The sequence below is a fragment of the Haliaeetus leucocephalus genome, unplaced genomic scaffold (genome assembly GCF_000737465.1).
Source record: "Haliaeetus leucocephalus isolate CR32 unplaced genomic scaffold, Haliaeetus_leucocephalus-4.0 Scaffold214, whole genome shotgun sequence".
NCBI classification, from domain to species: Eukaryota; Metazoa; Chordata; class Aves; order Accipitriformes; family Accipitridae; genus Haliaeetus; species Haliaeetus leucocephalus.
In genome coordinates this window covers 561904-587794 of record NW_010972650.1, presented here as the reverse complement: position 1 = coordinate 587794, position 25891 = coordinate 561904, and the positions used below count along the sequence as shown (strand labels likewise).

General features: G+C 41.8%; 1 protein-coding gene across 1 annotated transcript in view; it reads right to left on the bottom strand.

Annotated features, from left to right (window-relative positions):
* The window catches only part of SCN8A (sodium channel, voltage gated, type VIII, alpha subunit), a 59307-nt gene that overhangs the window by 5653 nt on the left and 27763 nt on the right, over window positions 1-25891 (bottom strand). The window contains exons 7-22 of the mRNA XM_010566533.1: window positions 22881-23102; window positions 22053-22116; window positions 21260-21401; window positions 20353-20559; window positions 19517-19804; window positions 18760-19119; window positions 16820-16955; window positions 14623-14861; window positions 14024-14197; window positions 12710-13066; window positions 11101-11571; window positions 10600-10717; window positions 9751-9905; window positions 8656-8829; window positions 4454-4576; window positions 828-1112 (exon numbers count right to left, since the gene is read on the bottom strand). Of these exons, the coding sequence (XP_010564835.1) occupies window positions 828-1112; window positions 4454-4576; window positions 8656-8829; window positions 9751-9905; window positions 10600-10717; window positions 11101-11571; window positions 12710-13066; window positions 14024-14197; window positions 14623-14861; window positions 16820-16955; window positions 18760-19119; window positions 19517-19804; window positions 20353-20559; window positions 21260-21401; window positions 22053-22116; window positions 22881-23102 (3515 nt within the window). The remainder of the gene's footprint in view (window positions 1-827; window positions 1113-4453; window positions 4577-8655; window positions 8830-9750; window positions 9906-10599; window positions 10718-11100; window positions 11572-12709; window positions 13067-14023; window positions 14198-14622; window positions 14862-16819; window positions 16956-18759; window positions 19120-19516; window positions 19805-20352; window positions 20560-21259; window positions 21402-22052; window positions 22117-22880; window positions 23103-25891) is intronic.

The window sequence follows — 25891 nt, the reverse complement described above, 5'->3', positions numbered from 1 at the left end:
GTCAAGGGAGGGGATTCTGCCCTTCTGCTCCGCGCTGGTGAGACCCCCCAGAGCACTGCATCCACCTCCGGGGTCCCCAGCACAAGAAAGACATGGACCTGTTGGAGTGGGTCCTGAGGAGGGCCACAAAAATGATCCGAGGGCTGGAACACCTCTCCTATGAAGAAAGGCTGAGAGAGTTGGGGTTGTTCAGCCTGGAGAAGAGAAGGCTCCAGAGAGACCTTATAGCAGCCTTTCTATACTTAAAGGGGGCTTATAAGAAAGATGGGGACAAACTTTTTAGCAGGGCCTGTTGCGATAGGACAAGGGGTAACAGTTTTAAACTAAAAGTGGGAGGATTTAGACTAGATATAAGGAAGAAATTTTTTACAATGAGGGTGATGAAACACTGGCATAGGCTGCCCAGAGAGGTGGTGGATGCCCCATCCCTGGAAACATTCATGGTCAGGTTGGATGGGGGCCTCGGCAGCCTGATCGAGTTGGGGATGTCCCTGCTCCTGGCAGGGGGGTTGGACTGGATGGCCTTGGAAGGTCCCTTCCAACCCAAACTATTCTATGATTCTATGATAAATGAATCTAAACAGGTTTACTGTTGTCTCATGGAAGGTTTTTTAGACTCTTTGAAGAGCAGAGTTGGGGTCACCTGCTGTGCTGGGAGACCCCCACTATGCAAAGGGATGAAAGATAAAATGCCAATTTTATTCCAGATCCAAGCCCAACTGGGATTAATGGGATGCTCTATTTCATGGAGAGAGGGAAGCAGTCAAAAGGCATTAGAAGCAGCTCATCTTTACCACTACTAGGGAGATGGTGAAAGCAAAACTTACAACTTGCAGAAGAGCCAGATATCCTGCCCCGACGTTGTCAAAGTTAATTTTCACATTCTTCCATCTAATCTCAGTGGAGTTGGGTGGCATCAGTGCTTCGCAGTCTGTCTTGTTGTTAACAATATTTATTTCAAAGCGCTCCTCAGCTGTTTCATTAAAGCAGTAATGATATTTCCCGGCAAACAGGTTAACCCCCATAATGCTGAAAATCAGCCAGAAGATAAGGCAGACCAACAACACATTCATAATGGAAGGGATAGCGCCAACCAAGGCGTTGACAACCACCTGTGTTGGAAGGGGTGGGAAAAAGTTTCAGTATAAAACACAAGGCAGGAAACAGCAAGCATCAATACAGCTGTTTTTGGGGGGGGAATAGGAGGTAAGGCCACTGACAGATCTGTGGCATTTACTCCATGCAGAAGTTGGCAGTGAACTTATTCCAAGCGGTAAAAAAATTCTGCTTAAAAGCCACCTACTGAAGCTCTGTTTTTAAAATAAAACAGGCCACGTTGTTAGATTTACTGGGTTTGATTTTGGATTGTTACTTCTTCAGTTGAACAACAATTATTTTCAATAATTTTAGTTGCCAAAAGGGAGATGGGGGCATTACTGAGTGAGGCTCAGACTCTCTTCTTAGTAACAAACAGGCTCCTAGCTAAAATTTTCTCAGAGCCAAGTTTGAGGACACTTTTGCTCATGGATTTGATGGCTCTTATCAGCCAGTGGCCCTTACGGCCATTCCCCACTTTCAAACAAGGCTGTTATCACTTCAAAGCCTGCCTCCTGCTCCCACCGAGGTCACCAGCAAACTGCGTGGCACTGACTTTGGTGGGGACAGGACCAAGCCCAGCATTGCTCTGTTAAGACTAAGCAGTGAGTTGCTATAAACATCAAGATCGTATTTGTGACTAAGCAAGGCCAATCATGTTGTCTCAGGCAGACAGCTGAGCATGCAGCTATGCAGGCTCAAGAAGACAGAAAAGCCATGTTCCTTCCTCCAAACTGCAGCAAACACAGCGGGAAGCGATAACGGGTTTTGTCAGAGCTCATATCTTCCACCATCTCCTAATTTTAGCCTTTCACAGTTTGGGAGCACCATGTCCCCAAGCATTGCTGGCCAACACATGACAAAATGTAAGCTATCAGGCTTTTAATAGAGTTAGGTCAGCAGGATATTAAATCTTTTATTATGATCTCCTAATTTAGATTCCTTTAATAGATGAACAGAATCTAAACTGTTTTTACCCCTTTGCCTTAGTTTTGAAAGACTACTCAATTACACAGCAATTTGGGAGTCCTCAAGTAGTAGCACCTGAGCCACAACTGGTCCTGGCCACCATCAAGTGTCCCCTCTCCTCCTGCAACATCTGTTTGCTGGATACAACCACCACACACATGATAAGCTCTGCAGCAAGCACCGGTCCTCCAGGAAAAGTGAACACAACAGTGATCTAGACAGTAAGGAGCATTACAACAACTGGTAAATGACATCGTGAATTCATCACTATATACCCAGTGAGGTATAAAGACACAGGTCGGAGTCGAGCCCTCCAGACAGGCTCTATACAGAATGCCTTTGCTTTCATTCTCCCTTCATCCAAACAGGATGCTCTGCTGCTGAACACCAATACAGCAGCAGTACGCCTTTTTGGTTTAAGATCCTTCAGATATCAATATGCTGGTTTATTCCAGTTCATCATGGGAAGCAAAAAAAGTGTCATATCCTCCTGAAATATGGTCACTTACAGTACAGTAAATTTATACAGCATTCAAAAAGATCTGAGAGAAGGAACATGGCTTTTGTGTGCAGACTGACAAAAATGCATGCACGTTTCATAACATTACTGTCAAACTTCCTGAATAATTTAAGAGCAGAGCAAGCTCTTGAAAATGCAGATTACTATGGAGTAGAGAAAAGCAAAGAACTACATTTTATGTTTCCTTTGCAAAGGCATTTCAAATCTCTATTCTCTGGCTCAGAAGAATTGTTCTGGTTGTATGGGGCAGCAACACTTGTCTTCAAGTCAAAACAAAGGAAAAATAATTGGATTTAGGTAACTAACAGGGCTGCAGTCGTAACTCTCTATCAATTTTGCTGTGGTGAAAATCTCCCACTTTTAAGCATGCGAATTTCCTGATTGTGCATTAGAAATCACAGCTTCTCTCCAGAATGGCTTAAAAATAGTTTTTAATATCTACAGGTTTAGTGCTAGGTCTTTTCCTTTGTGATCATACTCTCAGGTGGGACCTGAACCCAGACCAGCAAAAGCTCTGGCTTTGTGTCAATGGAAAAGTTTTCATCCTTTGTGCCTGTATTATAGAATAAAGTTTAGAATTAAGCTAACTGACACAAAGAAATAATAGCAGGATAACATATTAGGGAAGAAACAACCCTCTTTGGATTTGTTATTATATCATTTATTCCTATCGCCTCCTATGGAATTTGAGGATTCCTGATGAGCTCTCATTACCTTTCTCGCGCTGTATTTTGTGCTCAGTTATACTACAGCGAATTCAAAGGAGATCAGAAGGATCCAGGTGGAATTGCTCCAGTCAGACCCTGAAGTAAAACTGCGACTGCTATTCTCTTCCCTTTTTTTTTTTTCAAAATACATAATTTTATCTCTTGTAGTATCTCTAATTGTGAGCTAACTAGGAGTTAGCATGAAAGACCTACATTGTTCTACGAGCAACTGGGAAACCCATTAATACAACATACGCTTTACTTAACAGAAACATACAATTTTTTTGCATGTTCTTATAAGACTATTTCAATCCCAAATGGAAAAAAAGCACCAAAATACAGAATATTAGTGGCAAAGTAGCGAGACACTGCACTAATTTCAAATCCCCAAGAGAGTGGTGCTGTCTAACAATTTGAGGAAAGCTTGTTAAGTTCAATGCTTTGCTTGTGCTTTGTTGCTAGTTCCACAGTGACAGGACAGGGGACCGTAAAGCATGGTAAAAGGGAGGGAGTGGAAAGGAAAAGCTTCACTATCAGACAAGGCTTCCAGTCACCACCAGACTGGACCGAGAACAACAAGGTGCAACAAGAGGAATTAAACCAAAGCCTTTTTTGCAAACAGCTGAGCTCCCCGCCAGTCCCTTCCTGAAGGCCTGAGTGATCCGAGAAAGGAAGCAGCCTTTTACCCCCTTGTAGGCAGATTGCATTTTTAAAAACCCCTCAGATAAAGTCTTTCAATCCAATTCCACCAGCGGCCAACACCTAGAGGGGCTGGAGACACTGAGGTGGTTCAAATTCTGCTTCTTTGCACCTGGTGATTCTCCCTAGATAAAAAAAGTTACAGCTGAGAAGCCCCCTCAGATGCTAGAGGTAAAAGCCAGGCTAAATGAGAACAGCCAAGTGTTAACATTGTCTACAAATGGCATGTGGTTTGGGCCAGTAATTAATGTAATGAGGCAGCTTAATGCATCTCCCTTTCTTAAGAGGGAAGGGTGCAGCGGTGGGCAGGGTGAGGGGACATCCACGGTAGAGGTGATCGAGTCAGCAGCTGCATCATGATTCTATTTGGAATTTTCTTTCCACCAGTTTGATCAGTTCTAGCATGCTTAAAAAAAACCGCTCCACAGGCATGCAGAAGGATCAGCTGCTAATGGCATCTTACCCTCATCCCCTCAAATCGGGACAACGCTCTTAAAGGCCTCAAAGCTCTTAGTGTCCTAAGGGACTTTATGGCACCTAGTTCCGAGTAGCCCAGGGCATTAGCTATAAGGCTGACTAAAGAGACCTACACAGAAAATAGAGAAAAAAAAAAAGAAAGAAAAAAAGAAAGAAAAAAAGAAAGAAAAAAAGAAAAAGAAAAAGAAAAAAAAGGTTCCAGACTGTTAGAATGAATCCCCTAGCACTGATTGCCCAGCCCAGACTGCCAGCCTGGGCGGCCCCCATAATAAATACCGAAGACATGACACCAGCTGCCTACTTCACTTGACTGAAACGACCTGGAAGGAAATAATGCGGTTGAGAAAGGCATAAGAAAAGAACATAGGGGAAAGATAAGTGAGAGAAAGGCAGAGACACACAGACGGAGAAGGGGTCTGTCGGAAGGAAGAGCCCAAACGATGACAAAAACCTTACCCTCGCCCTTTACTGTCTGCAGGATCCCAGCGGCTCCCATTAAATTTAAGCCAGACAAATTTTAAAGGTACCTATGAGAAAGAATACAGATAAATACACACACTGCACAAACTGCACTCAACTTGTATAGCAAGCCACCGTGCTCACGCTGAGTGGTGGTGCTTCATCCGTGGCAATGGCCTTCAGGGACAGGACGTGTGCCTGAGCTTGCTTCTGCCAAAATAGTTCTGAAAAATGTAAACACTGACCCCGTCACGCATGGTGCTGAGGCAGCCAATTCCAACATTTACTGCCTGAAAACCCAAGGATGGCTGTGTTTTTTCTGCTTGTAATACAGAGCAACTGTTGCGTGCTTTTTTTGCCTGCTTGAAGTTGCAGTGACATTTGTGAGCATCTCTGAGGGAGGATGAGGACGGGTAAGCCCATTTTACAGATGGGCAAACTGAGGTGTAGAGCAATTGTGTGGTGGCTCAGGTTCATACACTGAAACTATGACACAGCTGGGGACAGCTTTCTTATATCTATTTTTCAACACCATAACCACAAAGACTGCCTATTTCCTTTAGCAGCCTGGAATCAGCTTTAGGCTCTACACTTGTGAATTACCAAATATCCTTAACCAAAGGGTACTGAGGGCAGCTCAGGGTCCCACAGGATTAAGCCCTGTATTACCAAAAGCCTGAAAGCATGGGGCCATCTACTTTTTGACCTGGCATGTGTGTTTAGGGCAGCAGTCCATTCCCCACGCGAGTCAATGGAAAACTCTTTAGATTAGATCAGACATGACTTGGCCATATGTAAAGAGTATCTACAGACACCATTTCATCAGCATCCCACTATCTTCCATTTTTGGCTAGTATCACATTACAGACACAGAAAAGAACAGATATATCAACCTTTTTCAAGGGAAAAAAAAAAGACATCAGTATACAGTAACAAATAATGGAAAACCATGAGACCTCCTCCTATAACAGGTGGGGGTTTTTAGCTTAATTCTCAGAATAGGACACTTCCTATTTATCATTCTTTTTAAATAAAGGGATATTAAGATAATAACGTGAAATTAATTATAAGGACGATTCTTATTCCACACATATTCCAGGGAAATTTCAGAACCAGTTTTCAAATGCATGAACATGTGGGAAAACATAGAGACTTCATCTCATTTTACTGTTTGTGCATGTGCTTCACACTTTTTCTGTCTTCATATCTGCCTCAAAATAAGTGGCCACAACATATGGCAACACAGCTCTCTGTTTTTTCCATGTGGTTTTCTGATTTTAAAATTACACTCATTAAAAACATGCCAAGGGTGTCCCAAAGGTTTACAACAAAGACTTTGTGAAGGAAAATCAGCCTACTCGGGAAGGGACCAAGCCCACAGCCACGCTGGTACATTAAAGTCCTGGTCCCAAATTTCAAAATATGGATGGAATTTGGAGGTATGGGCTGTAAGATCCATATACAGAGAAATACAGCATTTTACCCCGTAAATATAATACAGGGTACAGGCTTCACTGAATCCTCACTTTTACAGCTTCTTCCCCTTGGGATAATGCCCCGGTCCCGAGTAGGAAACTAACACAACAGCTGTAAAACGTCTAAAGGCTGTTTTAACTTTCATGGGGTCTTTTCAGTATTATTCTCTTGGGACACTCCGACAGAAGACACAGCAGGCACCGATGTCAGACAAAAGGAATTCCAGATTGACTGAAAAGCAGAAGCCTTCATTATTACCCAGAAAAAGACTTTGTCTTCACAAATACACCCAGCAAGCTTTGGGAATCAGAGGAGAAGGGTTATTTGACAATGCTATCAAACCTGAAAAATAACATTCAAGAGTGTTGTTATGATGCAAAGGCTTATTCTCTATTAGTTACGGCTGCCATCCTGATTTCACTCAAACCCCATCTACATCACATTAGAAAAGTTGTTTAAAAAAATGTGATTTAACAGATAGAGGACACGATGCATAGCTGAGATTTTGTCGAGTAATATTTTGGCATCTTAAATTCACATTTCAGATTTTTTGTAGACACAACTGTGCAACTCTCCTGTCTATGACACCAAGTGAAAAGAGAAATTTCTCCTAAAGCACTGGGAATTCAGGATCCTTGTACATATGCACTTGTTCACTCCCTGTAAATGTGTTACCTGACTGGGAGGTTCCTTATCTTTACTCCACCAGCAGCCAGATACTTGGGAAGAAAATGAAACTTGTAACACATATGTCAATTAAACTGCACTTTGTTCCCAACAGCTGGAATTCAACTCACAACATGAAGCATAAGGACTGTGAATGCTATTTTTGTGCTCAGCTGCTGGTCACCTTTTTAATTCAATACCCCAAAGAATTTCATTTGCTGAAACCCTCTCCTCAATGCAGTACAGAAGAATAGATGGTAGCTTACATTAGTTTCCATACTAGCACTTATACTTCATCTTAAGGCAGTGAAAGAGATACAGGGTTATTTTCAGAAAACAAGAGTTACTGCTTCAATATGTGTGTTAAAAGGAAAGGTGTTAAGGGGATCAGAGAGGACTTTTAAAAAAATAAAAAACAAAAAAATTCAGTTTTCTACAGGAAATGTAGACATCTTGAGTCACTTCTGCCCCTGAATTCCAAGCATAGTTCCTCCACCTACTCAGAAATATTTCCAGAGTGATAATGTCACTGAACAGCAACTTGGCATAACTGAATCATATTCAAAATGTTCCAAATGAGAAGCCTGGAATTTATTTTTTTTTTATACTTGCTTTTGGGGCATTCACTATGGACACTGATTCACAACGGGATGTGATGAAACGTTTTAGAAGAATCCAAGCACTTGGGATTCTACAGTTCCTTTTTTTGCAATTCTTTGGACTTCAAGTCCTATCAAATTCCATAATTTTCTGCCACTTTTGACAGCATAAATTCCATTTATTTTAAATGCCCTTGCTATGCTTCAGAGTCAAATTTATTGCTAACACCTCTCTATTGTCTTTCTTCTTTTAATTCTCAAATTTATTCTCCCTACCAAGATGTTCTGCAGGGGAATTCCAGGGTGATCATGTGCTGATCTGTCCAGACCAAGTGTTTCCCTTGTTCATGCTACGATCACTTATCAGCAAGCTGTCTTTGCTGTTTGATGTGGTCCTGCTTTTTCTCTCCTGGGCATTAGATCTTTTTAACAGAAGAAGGATGATGTTGAACTTCATTTTACATAATAAGCTTTCAAAGTACTCAGATTTTCACAAATACACACATCCAACGTTCAGAACAACAGACCTCGCTAGGTGGTAGGATGGGAAGACTTTGCCTGCTTCATTATCCCCCCATCATTAATAACGCAAGCAAACGATTACAGAAAGAGAGTGTCACCAAGGAATACCATGTCTGCACAAATTCTCCCACTGTTAACACCTTCCGGTAGCTCAACACGTGGGCAGACCTCTTAGAAACAGTATTTTCAGTGGAGCAAAAGAGCCAAGGGCTGGAAAACCCTCCTTTGTCTCTGCAGCCTCATTAGGACCTGCAGGGCAGAAATTCCACAGTTGCACAGGAAACACTAGCAACACTTAACGGGCTCAAGGGTTTTATCCCTGTTTGGGAAACTTACAGATACCTGGGATTGAATCCTCATTAAATATATGATTCAGTTAGGACACTTCTCAGGAGAAAACATTACCCCAGCATTCTTCTAATTAACATTTTTTTCCAACCAGAAATAAGGAGGAGAGGATACATACAGCCACAATGAGGAAATCCAGCCAGCACCAGGCATTAGTGAAGAACTTGACAAATCCGTAAGCACACCATTTCAGCAACATCTCCAGGATGAAAATGTAAGTGAAGACCTTGTCTGCATACTCCAGGATGGTGCGGATGGTTTTTCTCTGTTCTATGTAAATATCCTCAAAAGCCTGGGAAATAACCAGGTACTCATGTCATTACATAGGATTTATTCCATAGTTCAATGTCGTTATCCAGAAGCTTGTTCAAACCATACTGAGATGAGCAGTGGAATTACATTTCTTATACAGTGCACCTTATCTGCTGTAGTAGTTGCAACACTGCAACACCAAACCAAAAAACATAAAAACCACAAAAAAAAAAAGGAAACTCCTGAATAAGTAACACAAGAACTTCTCTGCCTTTTAGGGATCTGAGTACAAGCCTTTATATCTAAAATGTTCAGCTACTGGTATCACTACAGTAACACGCAGAAGCAAGTTTTCTCTGCAGCTCAGCACTCAGGACATCCAAAAGGGCTGAGTTCATTGGCAATCAGACTGTTAATTACTATGAAAGCTGTGCATGTAAAGAAAACCAGGCTACTGCTGTGGCATATGAATTGTTGTGGACTTCTGTCCTAAAATTCGTAACAAGCTTGAACGTGTTTGTTGCACAACCCTATCTACAAAATAGTGTACTGTGTGAAAACAAACATACATAGTGATTATTTGTATCTATTTAACACCACGAGGTCAAGAAGCTCTGCAAACATGGGAAAGTGAAGAAAGGGAAATATAAATATTCTTGTTCGGTAATGTGAAAATGAGACATAGATACAGTCTGATTTTGTCCCAAATCCCCATGTTTCTAGTCATGCTATGATCAGAACCCAGATTTGCAGGCTTTTAGTCTTCATTATTAATTCAAACTAAACAAAAATAATTTTAAAAGGCTTTTGTCCAGTACCTACCACAACAGAGCTCTGTTGTTTTCTGGGTAAGAATCATTATTGCTTGCTTTTTCACCAAATTTCCTATATACAGCTTTCCAAATTAGAAGTCCCCTAGCTTAACACCACTGGGCTACACATATTTCTGTATTTTACTCACCAGAGCACCACTGCTCAGTAGGATCATAAAGATGATGAAAGTCTCAAACCAGTTATGTTCCACAATCAGAAAACAAGTCTTCCTCAAGGTCCACCAAGACTTCCCCAGCCCTTCCTCAATATTGACCTGACAACACTTACAGCGCTGCATACAACCTGGAATGGGGATAGTGCACAAAGGAATATAAGCCCAAATTTTGTTAGGTAACAGATGATTTAATCTAAGAACATAAAACTGTCATTGTCTAGAAGCAGTTTTGATGTCAACAATATTAAACACACTGAATTTCAGCTAAAACTCTTGCATTCTTGAGGATTTTATGATTACTTTCACCACTTCTGTATCTGGGCACCTGAATTAACATCAAGTTATGAACAGATTAAGCTCATTATATTTGGTGAGGTATCCATGCATTTCACAGAAGAGGAATGGAAAACTTGCTGATAAAATAACCTTGAACCATTTAAAATATCTTTGCCATGGGAATACCTGCAATGGATCAGTTGCTGAAAGACATTGAGGCCAGCGACAGAAGGGAAAAAAAAACCAACAAAAAACCCCCGACCAGAAGCCAAATTCTTCTGCTTCTAAGTACTCAAGGTGTCAGTTGTACAAAAGATCAACTTGCCCTATGCATAGGTCATGTACATCCTTGCGATGGCAACTACATCTCCAAGGCCTACACTTTGCAAATTCTTCTAAACTAGTTCACTAGGGTCCAAGAAGGGTCTGAAAATAAGCTGACAACCAGCCCTGATCCAAACTAAGACCTAACCTTAAGGTAAGCTTACAGCTGACAGGTCCCCAAAACAGCTCAGAGGCTTCTTTCTACACTCCTAGTCAGCTTACCTTCTGTGAAGCATGCGTCTGGGTCCAGATACTCCTCTGGTGCCTCCACAGGGACTTCTTCCACTTCAGGCTTTATGTCAATGGTGCTACCTTCAGAGGAGCTGGTATCATCAAGTTTCTTGAACACAAAATAAAACCCAATCCAATCTATAATTAGTTCCCAACAAATATCAAACTTCAAGATGACTCAGCGATTCGTTCACCAGATGTATTGTCATGAAAGTTGTTTCCTCACTTCACCTCACTAAGATCCTGACCCAGCTTGCATCTCACATTAACAGGACAGACAGTATTAAGTATTTATATTATATATATTTACAAGTATTTGTGGCTTTCCATAGAGCAACTAGCACAAGAAACTTCTGTCTTGAGGGCAAAACCAACATCATAATACAAACAGAAGTTTTGTGCTGGAACTATCTAGTTCTCCCTCCCAAGATGCTTCCAGGCACTCACACGAGGGTCAAATGACTAGAATGAATTTTTAGCATTTCATCCTACCTCTTTGCTGCCATCAGGATCTGTATCACTGCTGAAATCTTCTGTGTTGAGATTTTCAAAATCCGATTCACCTACAGCAATAGGTACCCGGACAGTGAGATTGGGGTTATTGATGAAGGACATGTGATCTTCGTCTATTATGTACTTCTCCACACTGCTCCCAATTCCACTCGTCGTGCCATTCCCGTTCTTCTGATAATCAATGTCTCTGTTGATATCAGCCCCTGTATGGTTAGCGATGCAGTTCACCTTCTTGTCATACAATTCATCCAAGGGTTTGACCTCATCTGCCTCTCTCTGCTTGAAATGAGTCTGCATGAACTCACGCACTTTTGCCTTGGTCCAGGCAATGCCTTTCTTGATACGAATAACAGAAATCTGCAAGTTGTTCATCTCCCCATCGTCATCTGTTGCTGCTAAGTTGTCTGCACTGAAGGAGCTCAGTAGCAAGGCCAAGAACAGGTTCAGCACCTGAAAGAGAAGAGGTCACGCTTGGCAGAGCTGACACATGAGGGTTATTTTTCCAAAGCTGAATATGAGTATTTAGCCACCCAAGTCCTGCTGATGTTAACAGGGGCTGCAGAGCTAAGTCTCTGGACACCACACTGAGAACCAGCTCTGGTGCCCGTAGACCTATTGAGGTACCCAGGACTCAAGGAACAAGACACTGATCCTGCAATGCGTTCCATGAACGGAGGAGCCCTGTGCAGCACACAACTCTGCTGGGGTCCCAGGGATTCGGTGCAGGTAAAAGGGTCCCTGACATAGAGCCCCTTGCAGGATCCAGACCGCAGATGTTAAAAGAGAGGGATTTAAGCAGCAGCCATCCAAGGGATTTAAATTCAGCGTTACTGGTTTAGTCCCATCTCTAGCTCAAAGGAAATGGGCCAAATCTAGGCATTTTAGGCGATCACTCCCAGCTCTATTTCTTTGCCCACATCTAGCAATAGTCCCCAAGACTTATTTTGTCAAAATCCCTTGGCAAGACAACTCCTCTCAGAGAGAGCTCACAACACTACTTTGAAGACATGCAACTGTTCACACTACTTCATTCTTGCTTACATCTTCCTCCATAGACTTTTCTTCATAAAATTTAAGACCAGAAGGAAACATCATGATCTAGTCTAACCTCCCACACAACAGGCCGTGCAATTTCACCAGCCGATTCTTGCACATGACTGTACCTCATGATTGAGCTAGTGGGCAGATTTTGGAAGAAACTTCCAACCTGATTTTAACACTTTGGGACCTTCCCCTGTGTACCAAATTATTTCCTCTCCTGGCGTTTGAAAAGGCAGGTTTTGCTTCTTTTACGCCCTCAGGCAAGGTATGCGTCTGTCCCCTTTGACTGAGGGTTTCATACCTCCAGCTTTTATTGCAAAGTGCTTGGATGCTTTATTTGTGGGCAGCTGTTTAAGGCCCTGATCAAGCAAAGCACATCCTTAATATTGTGCTACCAAAGTCAACAGGACTGGTCATATGTCAAAGGCCATGAAGGACCCCAAGAGAGCTGAACAGACTCACAAATCATTACTCCCTAGTCCAGTCTCCCCACATTCTACCCCACCCAGAGGCAACCAATAAAGACCCTCAGTAACCATTTACTGACCACTAAATTTCCGATGACCATGACCATCATGAAGACAATCAAGCACATGGCCTGTCCTGCTACTTCCATACAATCCCACATGGTCTCAATCCATTCCCCACACAACACACGGAAGACAATAAGGAAGGAGTGGAAGAAATCGTGCATGTGCCAGCGGGGTAGCTCACAGTCCGGATTGATCTTGCAGACACACTCCTTGTAGCTTTTGCCGAAGAGCTGCATGCCCACCACAGCAAAGATGAACACGATGATGGCTAGCACCAAGGTCAAGTTCCCCAAAGCACCCACTGAGTTACCGATGATTTTTATCAGCATGTTCAGAGTGGGCCAGGACTTGGCCAGTTTGAAGACTCTCAGCTACAAAAAAACCAGCCAAACCAAAAAACAAAACAGACAAATGACACTTAATTTAATTTCATCTTAAACAAAGAGGAAAATCAGACAGAACTTCCTGAATGGCAACCTTCTTGTATTTTACGTAAACATAAGCCCATGCTTCTGCTACTGAAGTCAGTAGGAGTAGGAAATGCTTAACTTCTCTTTGAATTTGGCCTCCTGTATTTTGTACTTAGTTATCCCCCACATGGTGATCTCCCTTTACAAAGGAAAAGTATGGAGCTTCCATCTTGCTTTGCAAACTTTGCAACATTAAGGAAGTTAGGTGACTTATTTGAAGGGTGTGTGTCACAAAAAATTACTTTTCTCTTTCCTGAATCCTTCTCATCATCCCCTGGAAAAAAGGACTTGTTTTCCTGGCATATCCAGAACACACAATCGAAGTTTAATTTCCAGAGAATCTCATTTGGAGACAGACTTTCTGAAGCTGGATATAAGCAGGAGCTTCAGAGTGTACTACACTCCTTGGAAAATCTGACCTCAGTTGTGGTTCTCTGTGCCCCAAAATCTAACCTTGCGGTTTTCATAATTTCATTTTCAAAGCTTAACCACTGACAGCACAAGTTAAAGCACACAAAGGCTGTAGGTATTCAGCACTTTTATTATACTGTAACACACAACCTACCAAACTTGACACATGAAATAAGAAGTGCATTCTAGCATGAACCATCTCCGCCCATATTAAGTACTCTACATCAAGATACCTCCCAAGTCATCCTTCACTGCCTAAATGTAAAGAACTGTTGCTCAGATCACGTAAACAACAGTTGTGAAGTAAGAAGAGACCACAAAAATGATACTAGTCCATCTCTGTCCTCCCCCAAACTAGAAAAAAGTGGGGTTTGCTTTTTTTTCTGTAAAAAGCTTTCTAGTAGCTCCAAGTTAGTAACACTCAAAAAGAACTGGAATATGGAATACCAATCGGAAAGATCGCAGCACAGAAAGTCCTTCCACATCTGCTAGACTCAGTTCCATTAAACTGAGGGACACAATAAATCCATCAAAGATGTTCCAGCCTTCTTGGAAATAATAGTAAGGATCCATGGCAATGAGCTTCAGGAACATTTCTGCTGTGAAAATTCCAGTGAAAACCTGGAGCAGTGAGGAGACAGACAAACAAAGAACAGGCAAAGATTCGCTTTTGTTCATTTTCTGATCTTCAGGCTAAATATTGAATGATGCAATTTGTCACACCAATTCAAACATGCAGCCTATGCAATGCCCTGTGCTTGTCTGCAGTAGTCTTTTCTCCTCCAACGCAGCACAAATATCATTGACCTACTCAGACATACCAGGAACTAAAAGATGGATTTTTAAGTAGTAACAAATTCTGACCGGAGAAGTGCACCCTTAGCAAACATCTCTGAGTTGCCAGAGACTGCAGTAAGGGCAAGCTCACATAGCTCAGTGTCCTCTAGAGTCTGGAATAGCAGTTCTTTCAGTCTAAGTCTACATTAACAAGCAAGGTATCCCAGCAGGAGCAGATCTGTAAGGAATATTTACCAATACTATCTTACCAGATTTCCTACGGAGAGCACATGTTCAAACTCTGGGGTCATAGGATGGTGCTCCATTGCCATGAACAAAGTGTTCAGCACAATACAGATGGTGATGGCCAAGTCAACAAAAGGATCCATGACAATTAAGTTCACTATCTCCTTCAGCTTGATCCAGTACGGGTGGCATTCCCAGATCAAGAATGTGTTGGCAAATTTGTACCAGCAAGGGGGACACTTCCTCTGGGACTCTTCCAGTTCTACAGTTACAAACCAAAACAGCAACAGAGTTCAGTCTTCACCTCTAAGGCTGTTGGATCTGTCTGACGCTCAGCATGGGTAAAATACTGCCTGGTCTTGCCTGTCATGAACCCCTCTCGTATCTCCCTGCTTGCACAACAGTTCAATATTCTTGGGCCAAAGATACTTTTTGCCGTATGTACATACAACACTCAAAACAAAAGAACTCCAGGATGCTTGGCAATAGCTTAAGACAAAGACTTACTAAGCCATGAACCTTATGACCATGGCCAATCATGCAGATTGCCACACCAGGAGAGTTAGGTCAAGCCTTTGTACTGAGCTTCACCGACTTCTCCTTCATCCCTACACAAGAGCTACATCACATCTGCATGAGGTTACTAGGAAGTGCAGTTCTAAACCTGTGCAACAGCCCCGTGTGGATCTTCCGATTCAATCCAAATTCTTTTAAATGAAGGGATATATTTAACTCAGAACTGATCCAAGGTAAACCAGTTTAAATCGAAGTTACAGCTTCTAAACTGTCTTTGGTGCCAATTTTTAAATAACTTAAATGAATTCTGTGCTGAATGCAGACATGGTCTAAAAGAGGAAATATATGACATAATGCTGCAAAGGATTTTAAACAGGAATAACCTGATTAAGACTAACCACATCCATTTACAGAAATCAAACATGATGCCGTGTCCATTTTTTTTACACTGACTTATTTCAAGTGTTTAGGGGAAAAAAACCTTATAAATCAGGAGTTTCCCCCCCCTCTATTCTTTGACTTGCAATGGTTTCATTCAGGCTATACAGCTGTTCATGCTGAAGATTTATTTTTTTATGGGTAGGGAAGGACCACTGTGCTCTCTTTCTCATTGGTTCTCTGGTTGCTTAGTATTTAGTTGCCTTGGAATTTCTAAAGTTAAAAAAGAGGCCCGTAGCACTGTAGCCTGTAGGCGTTTGCGCAGGAGGGAAGCAGCAGCAGAACCTTGCTCTGTTTCTAAGTATATTTAGTTTTCATACAATTTTATTGCAGGAGACAGCAAGAATTTGAGATCATCAACCTCATATGGCTGCTGTTCATAAATTCTTGCTGGGTCCCACACAACATATTTGGAAATCTAATCTCCGTGTGCTGTCCATTTCAGAATTTCCGTCATGCAGAAGTCCCTTTCTCTCCTGACAGCTGTCACATTTCAGCTCTTAGCATAGCTCAAATCTTTCTCTCCCACAGACTGTAAGCAAAGGAGGGTCTCTCCAGTCCTTGGGAGATGGCAGAAGACAGAACACATTGTATCAGACATTGTCTTACTCCTATAATCTCCACACTGTGTATTCATTATTGTAAAATCACAACTCTTTGTTGTCTTTACCTCTGTATCTATATATTTCAGATGCAAAACCAAGTAAAATAAAGTCCAATAAATATTTCCGTATCAATAGTGACTCAAAAGAAGCAGGTTTAGGCAAAACCAGTGCAAGAATATATACTACTTGAAAGCAGGGATAGCTAAATTCCGTATATCTGAAGGGCATGCACATCCTGTGTCAGGTACCCAAGGCTCAAAACTGATCTCTGCTGTGCCGCACTTGCCTGAACAGACAGGGCCTGACCTGAGCTTGTGCTCCTGCCCCTACACCCCTCACCAGCTCCCTTATAGACCAGCTATCACTCTAATCCCCTAAGCCACTAGGAAGCCATCTCATGAAGTTTAACATGACCATTTGGCATCCTCTTGGACAAACTGAGCAGACACGTGTGTCCGTATCCGTATTTTGTGACCAGCCACACCTCTGGCCATGCAGAGGGACAGCCAGCATGGCTCCAGCACAGGGAACCCAGGGCAGATGTAGTGTGAGGAATTATCCCGTAACTGCCAGGTGTTGTCTTCCTACAACACACCACGAGATGGCAATCGATACATACATACTGAAAAATACCAAAGGCACACCTCCAAGCCATACCTACCCTCAACAAGGGTATTTGTCAACCCGGTCATTACACTGTTGGTTCGATCCTTTCTTCCATAGGATGCATTCACCTGATCCATTGAGACCAAGAGAGACCCACCAGGTTTCTTTCTAATTTCGATTTCAGTAGTACCCTGCAAAATTCATATGATGATTAATACAAACTCTTAACGTCTTCCCAGTATTTTACATACTCTCAGCCTAGAAATGTGGCACGTACGCCCAAGAGAGAAAAACATCTTTGTTCCTGCCATCCTTCTCACTTTCCTACATTATGTAAGTGGTCAAACCAAAACTCAAGCCCTCATTTCTGCTAGCACCAGTGCTTTGCAGCCTTAGACAAATTAAGGACTATATTTTAAAGAACATTTCTAATGAAGACTGCTATAGGACAAAGTAATTTACGCTCTGTACTACTACCAAACAGCACAGACGGGCAGTGACTCTTTCAACTGGGCCACTTTACAACCCGTCTGGTCAGTGTGAACTCCACCTCAGCCTCATTTGAGGCACCCAAATTAATAAGGGTTAGGAACTGAGCATTTGACAGTATCATCATTTATTTAAAAATCTGCATCTCAAAATTAGAATAAAAGAAGCTCGGCCACATCACTATCTGAGAACTAATGGGGACTTCTCCCACTCTAGCCCACTATGAAGCTGATTTTCTAACACAACAGGGATATGAAACCATGTCTCAATTTCACCCTTGTGAAGGATCACCTTGCTCCCTCCTCAAGCCAAAGAGCTTGCACTTTTAAAGGCACCTCACAGTTTCCCTCCTAAGATTGCTCTAGAAATGCCAGTCTCTGTTAGGCCAAAACAATGGGGTTTTTTTTCCTCATTACAGGAATTTGCCACTGTCTGCTTGAGAACCAAGGTCTCTGCACAGCCCATGCAGCTCTCCCACCATGACAGTTAATTGCTTGTTGCATGTTGAACTCTCTCTACACATAGAGTTAGCAAAATAACTGCTAAGTAATACTTTCTCTTGTGCGCATGCATCATGCAGATTACTATTCCTACCACATTCATGCTGTGTCAGAAAAATAATTAAATACTGAAGCAAAACATTGTATTAACATGCTAACTAGGGAAGAAAAAAATCAGGTAGCAACTGATGCTTAACATAACTAATTAAGGTCAAACAGGTTGCAAGAATTGAAATAACTAAAAAAAAAAATAGCTTGGAATTTATAGGCACGGTAACCAGACTTTTCTCGGAAACAATTGATGTAGGTATCTCTCAAATGATGTCGTTTCAATCTTACCCAGATTCTTTTATGCCCCACTAACTAATAATCTATTTTTTGAGCTGTTTCTCTCCTGCATTCTGAAACATTGATCCACTAAAAAGGTTACTCAATACCAATTCAGTCAACTAATTACAAAAAGTCACAGTCAAGGAAAATTCAAAAACGAAAAAATAATATTTAAAAAAAATCCTTCTTTTACTATGAGCTTCCCTTGCAAAATTTAGTGACAGCTAAAAGATTGTTTGTACCTCCCTTTAAATCCCCAAATATTTTATCTTATTGTGGAGAACATTTGCAACAAACTTTGGTTGGTTTCCCCATTCCCATGCTTTAAATAGCTCCTTATGAATTTGGCCTGACATATACTAAGGGTTTCTACTATTATTAGTCCTTTAATTAAGGACTGAATTCCAAGCCTTTTTTTCCCAGGAAGCCAGGTGGAGAAGGAGGTGGGTCATTAAATTTGAGAAGAAAAGGAAGGGGAAGTTAAAGCACAGGGTGTTTAATCCAATAAAGACTTTATCGTCTGCGGTCAGACAGACTGACTCTCATTCTGCCAGGGAGTCTGGTTCACTTGAAGGGTGGCATACAGGAGAGGAGAAGAGGACAGACCGCCATGCCTATGCTATCTACTCATTGACTTCCTTACACTGTCGTTGGTAGCTGGCTTATCTATTTTCACCTCAGGCAGAAGGCGTCCCCCAGGCATGCTGGAAGGTGGACCACCGATGAGGGACACCACGCCATTACAATCCACTGTGCTGTTCCTCTTCACGTTTCGGCGGAGGTTGGGGAAAATCCGCGAGGACCGGCTGCCCTGGCTGTAGCCACTGTAGCCGCTGTAGCTGCTCCTTCGATCACGACCGCGGATGGGGATGAAAAGGGAGTCTCTCCTGCCTTCGCTTTCCTCCACTGTGCTGTGCTCGTCATCAGCAAACTCATTCTCTGAACCTGGGTCACGAAATCGCCCTTTGTAGCTGAAGATACTGCTCTTGCTATTGTGTCGGGAGAGAAAAGGGGAGCCTGGGATACTGAGGAGAGACTGGGAGGGAGAAAAGAAAGAACGATAACAGCGTGAATAGTATGGAAACAAAGCACTGCAGTGCTGTCAAGTGCTGCTAAACTGATTTTGCTCCCTCACCAGGTCTACACAAACCATCACCACTTAGCTGTTGGTGACACTTTAAGAGTTGTTCGCTCTTGGCTGGCTGGGCTACGTCAGTGAAGAAGTTATCTGGTTAGACCACTACTCTCAGGAACAATTTATGCCAGGGTAAGTGTGTGCAAGGGCTGTAACTTTGCACAGTTAAGTGTCCTCCTGATCGGCTGCAAGTTTAAGATAGTGGGCGGATTGCTTTGACATGCTAATCAGGATCTAAACTAGAATATTATCCTGACTACAAGCAAGCATAAACGTTAGCAAAGGAAATGAAAACTACCTGGTTCATGATGGAAAATTTCCTTCCTAGCCTGTTATCTGGTAGCCTGAATGCTTTCCTCCTCATGCCATCCTCAGATTCAGACTTGAACACCTTTTCATTGTCACACTTCTCCTCTCCTTCTGACAGTTCCTTGTCCTTTCGTTTTTTCCTTCTGTTTCGACGCTCCTTGGCACTCTTGGAACTGAGTTTGGAAATCTCTGAAGAGCTCCGAGACATCCTCCCCCCACCATCATCTTCCACAGCATCTTCTGAGACTGTCCCTGCTGAAGTGACCATAGCAGCAGCCTGAGGGTGTAGGCAAGAGAAGGGAAAAATAAATTAGATATTACCATGAGTGTGGCTTAATGCATGTAAGTACAAGTCTTTGGGGCAGGATTAAGATGCTTATTCTTTTTTTTGGAAGAAACTTGCAGCCAGGACTTGTAAAAATTTTTATAGTCTACTGTTGCAGGTAGTAAAATCTCTCTCAGTCCGTCCCTCAGCTTTGTTTATAAGCATTTGATAAAGGAATGACAAAGATGTACTTGTCTGTCTTGCAAAGATATTCCCACACTTAACTAGGAACTCTGGGAACATTTACAATTTCCTTAATAGAAGGAGTTTTCCAGTACAAAATAAACACAGCAAGCTTGCATATAATTCAGGAAAAACCAGCAGCAGCAGGGAAGAGATAGTGCACAGTGTCAACCCCGGTCAACAGAGGATGTGATGCCAGGGCAAGTCAGCCATGGCATTGCTGCATTTTTTTATTATACATCATTGCTCTGTAATAACAAGCAAATAAATCTTAAAATATGTAAATGCATCAAAAAATATACTGTCTAACCACTCACCTGTGCTTCTTCCTGCTGCTTTTTCAATTGTTCTAACATGGCCTTAAATTCTGCCTCCTTCTGTTCCGCCTCCTCCAATGTGGCCTGGTTCTGCTCTTCATAAGCCATAGCTACCACAGCCAAAATTAGGTTAACAAGATAGAACGATCCCACAAAGATCACCAAGACAAAGAAGATCATGTAGGTTTTTCCTGCTGCTCGTAAGGTCTGGAAGTAGAAAAGAACAGTAGAGGCAAGAGAAAAGGAAAGGGGAAAGCAATTTCAGAGTGACACCCGATACATGAACTGATCCCAAGTTTCTTGACCTGAATGCTTCTAAGAAAATATAGCAGTGCTGAATATTTAATGTCTCAGCACTTCCACTGCAAAGCACTAAGACACTGCACATTCATTAGCCATAAACACAAAAGGTGACATCCCTCTTCTTCTCTTAAGGGAACATCCAATGGATGCAGACTGAAAATGATTCAGAAGTACAGTGTGAAACTCAATGCTTAGACACCCTTAAAACAAAACAAAATAGAAGAAAAGCCATTTCAGCAAGATCCCCAAACCATCCTCAGATTACCAGAAAACACTCTGCCCTCCAAAGCGCCTAAGCATCTCCTGTGAGCAGAGCTGAACTGCTCACGGTCTGCTGCAGCAGGCGGCCACGTTTTCCCAGAATTAATTCACAGTTCAGCTGTACACACACTGAGGACCTACCACCCCTTCTGGATTTAGAAGTACAACAGCCGCTTACAGGTAATGTCCCCTTCCTCCTCAACACACAATATCTCATTGTGCAGCTTTATTTACAGTTACTCTTTCAGACAGGAGAAATAAAATAAAGCTTGTCATGTTTTCCTTCCCTGTATTGTCCCCAAATTCTCATCTTGTGTAACACCGAAGCAAAGTGTTTACTTACTAATTGATACAAGTTTTCCCAAAAGTCCTGAGTCATAAGGCGAAATAAAGCCAGAAAAGCCCAGCTGAAAGTGTCAAAGCTTGTGTAACCATAGTTCGGGTTCCGTCCTGCTTTCATGCACGTGTAACCCTCCGGGCATTGACTGTGAAGAAGATGACAGCCATTTCAGGGCATCAAGGCAGTAAAAGGGATAGAGCAAGTTGACAACATGCACATTATCCATGCTTAATGGAGATTTTCACAACTCTCATAACAAATGGCATGCATTTTGCTTTCTGTGTTGAGTGAGAACAGCAGACAAGGAGACTGACAGGATTTCAGAAAAGCCCTGCTATCTTTGTCCTATGGAAACAAGATGCGGCAATGTGAGGCTTTTCACCCAACATGAGCCAAAAGGACTAGCTTTTGCCGTAAGTGTCTTTAGAGCTGAAGGACTGGGTGAAAAACCAATTGGAAGTAATAGCACATGGAAAGTTTCCGTTTCTGAACCTCCATTCCCTACTTCTGTGATGATTCTCATGATTGGATTCAGAGGGAAATAATGCCACTAGTAATCGTTGTTACGGGTACCTGCCTCCTGAGAGGACATGAAGGATGTCAGCTTACCTTATATTAGTCAAACAGACAGTAACAATGGATTAATAATTAGATTAAGAAACGTGAAATTTTTTACATGTGAAATAACACCAGAACCACCAAAGGAAGCAACAGGAAATATTCCAAAGGTTTTGCCATCATTAGCCAACATCAACGGTAATTAGAGTCTCCACTTTTAATAAAGCTCAACACTCACCCTGCATCTGAGCTGTTACCACAGAGCAAAGGATCAGGGGCGCCAGGAATTATGTAAAAATTTGCTGAAGAAGATGAAAAAGAAAAGATTACATGCACACACATATGGAGTTAGAGGATTTAACATACTATAGTACTATAAAAACCTTCACTTACCAGCCCTCTAGACCCCTACTGATAAATTTATCAATAAACTAACTCAGCTTTAAATAACATTAGCCCCACTAACTGTGCCTGAGTTTAAACACCTTTCTGGAAGTCAGTACAGCATTTTGAATAAAGATTTTAAACTAGCTAACTGCACAGTAGAGAAGCTCAAAGTGAGAAGGGAGGAAGAAATTAAGTTACAAAAACTTGGAGGCTGGTTCCTTGATCATCCGCAGCATCATTTACAGCTCTGAAATCCTGCCAGCGTGGAAGGATGCTGCAAAGCAGAAACAGGTACCAACAACTACATGTGCATTCTCTGAAGAACTCAGCAAAACCAAGTGAAGGACCTGACATTCAGCCCAGGGATTTAAATGGGCAGAGAGTTACTTCCCATTTACCATAGTTAATCCATTTTTAATCGGAAACAAAACAGAAAAAAAAAAAAGCTTTTTTGATAAAATATTCAGCTAAAAGAGCACAGCCAAGACCTTCTAAAGGATGAACCCAACTAGAAACACCTTAACAAGGCCAGGTTTCTAAAAACTGAAAAATATCTGAGTAAGGGTTTTTTATTGCACAAAGCTGAACACACCACATTATAAGCCATGTCAGAAATCCTGGTCAGCAGCATTAAGCCAAATAAGAAGGTTTTAGGGAGTATCACTGCAGAAATACCTACACATATTGTTGGTGTATTCCTCCCAGTCAAAGCCCTTAGAGCCGTTATCCAGGAAAGTCTCATTCACATTAATTGGCCATATCACACACTTGTTCCTTAAATTGCCCATAAACAGCTGCAACCCGATCAGAGCAAAGACACTGAGACAAAATACTGTCAAGATCATTACATCTGACAGCTTCTTCACAGACTGAATTAGGGCACCCACAATGGTCTTCAAGCCTGCAGAGAAGAAAACAAGACTAGAAATCACTCCTGTAGAATGAAAATACATTGAAAATTCAAATACATACAGTACCTTATAACTGCTATATGGTGGCAAAAGATTGTTGCTATAAAATGGCTGGGTTCCTGGGAATCACCACTCGCATTTAGGTTTTTCCACACAGTACAATAAAGGTGATGAATGCACCAAGCTCACCGGTTTCAATGGTGAACTAGCAACAGTTAGAACAAAACAAAATACCAACACTCATCCCTGAGAATATCTGAGCCTTGCAGCAGAGGATGCAAAGCATACTCGGGAGTCATTGCCATGAAAGCAGGGTTTGTCTAAACAAAGATGTTAAATTAAGATACACTGCTACAAACCACTCTATGGACACATTTAGTTGTGTTTAAGCCTAGCTTATTGGCACAAACTACGACAACTTACAAAGATCAAATACCTTTTGAACTGTCTACATCTTAAGTTTCTACTGCTTAACTAAACTGTTTCAGCACTTCTCCTTTCCTTGCAGGAGCTGAATCTTTCATTCAGGTCATGGGTTTTGTTACGGGTACGGCAGGATTTCATCCAGAGTGCTGGCTCCTCGGGTTTTACCAAGGCCGTCAGGATCGTTAATAGGGAAGGCTCAATAATAAAAGTAAGCTCAGGCATAAGCCAAGAATACTGCCGGTTTTCCAAACCGGTCTGGTCTGTAAGAGGAACCATCCATGAACTGGGGGAAGAATGCAGCACTAATGCATTCAGGAGACAGATCTAAACAAGCAAGAATTTTGGATGCAGAAACAATACAGTATTAGGGCCCTTTAATCAACCTTTCTGATGTTAAGTAGGATGATCTTGCATTTAGAAATGAGTAGTGAAGGAGGCTGAAGGGAGGAAGGAGAGGGGAAAAATATTAAAAATTCAGCTCCAGCTGAATTCAGGGCCAGTCAGATCCAAGTCTCTGGCTGAGGCCAAGTAAGCATTCTGCAAAAAACTTTTGACAAGAAACCTTTCTATACCAGCAGAGTTTTGATCCATATCAGCAACATAAAGATTCAAAAATACATAAATAAAAAGGAATTCTTATGGAGGAATAATTTTTGTAAATGTCTTTTACTTCAATCTTCAAAACTTTTAATCAATGCCAAAGCCCTACTCCAACACAAAGCAGTTTTTTTGCTGTTAGTTCTGGCAGACAAATAACCATTACAACACTCGTTTGCATGCTCATCTCCATTGCTCAAATATGCACCACTCTGCACATGCAGCCATTTACACCAGCGTTTGTGTTTCTAGTTTGTATGTTGCTCTCTCATAGGCATATAAGGAGAATGGGCTTTGGAACCAAGATGATAAACTGGCAGCAAGAGTGTTCCCAGTCCAGTCACAGGACAAATACAACAACTTTCAGCTGAAGCAATCGCCTTCTTGTACTGCAGATCCAGATCATCCCTGGGTCCTATCTAATGTAGGTGTGTCACAGGCTGGCAATGCATGGAGACTGATGGCATTAGTCAATTAAAATACCAATAACCCAGGTGCCAATAAAAAAAAATACCTTCAGATCACAGAGTTTAATATGGTCTACCAAGCCATAAGATGAAAGCAATATTTTGATATTTTAGCACATAGGTGCCACAGTCTACTCCTGTCACACAAATCCATACAGATCCTCCACCTGCATGGGATTTTGTCCAGTGGCATGTCATGTTCTGGTAATATTTCCCATTTTTATCTTGTCTAAAAACCACACTGAAGATAATTCCAACTATTGATAGAAGTTGTAGTTAGCACTCATCGTAATACTAAGATGAGTTTCTCATTAGCTCAGTGCAGTGTTAAAAGCTCCCATTCCATTACACGCACTGAAGCAGAAGGGGAACTCCTTTATATTTTAAGTGTATTCTAAATATCACTTCTTCCCCAAGACATGATAGCACTAAAACCCATAAACAGCACCCTATGCCTAAGTTCATATTAAATAACCCAAAAGGCTAATTACATAAATGCCTTACATTCCTCATATTGTTAGTCACAAAATCAAGAGGGGAGCAAGGTTTTACCTACATGCTGCAGAACCACAGCTGGGGCAATCCTATCCCAGAGCCTAACTGATACAAATAACCAAAGTTTTGCCATTTACAGTTCCAGCTGTGGATGTGTTCAGTGTGCCTGACATTCAAACAGAATCCCCTTTGGCTGTGTGCAGCAAATCATCCCTGTAGTAAAAAGTATGGCTGCACTGAACTTAGAAGAGCTTAGATCCACCCCCCTTGCTGTCATTTGAAATAGAAGGAAAACTCCATTAGTTTTGGGTAGTATGGAGAGAATGATACAAAACTGAACTGTTCTGCTCCTTTCCATAGGAAGACAAGGCATGCTGTCACACATTCAGTAACCAGCTCATTAAGGTTGCATCATCTTCACTTTGCTACCATTATGAAAGCAAAACACATACGAAACTTATTTTAACATGGATGCTTTTCTTTGAGCAAGCCAGTTAATACCTGTTGCAGGCTGACAGAATCACAACTGCACTTCAGATCCATATAGTGCACTGCTAAACAGCAATTACCAAATATCTTTTGCTCTTTGTATGTGCACTGCCAAACATTAAGGAAGGCTAAGTAAGAACATTATTCTAGCATACTCTCATTCGGTGCAAGGAAAGCTGGTGCCACTTAAGAACATCATGCACAACAGCCATGTACATCTGATGGGTTTAGCAGTCTGGAATGGGGACAAAAGTGATGGGCCCCTACAATTCCATAGTCTCTTTTCTGGCAAACGTATATGCAAG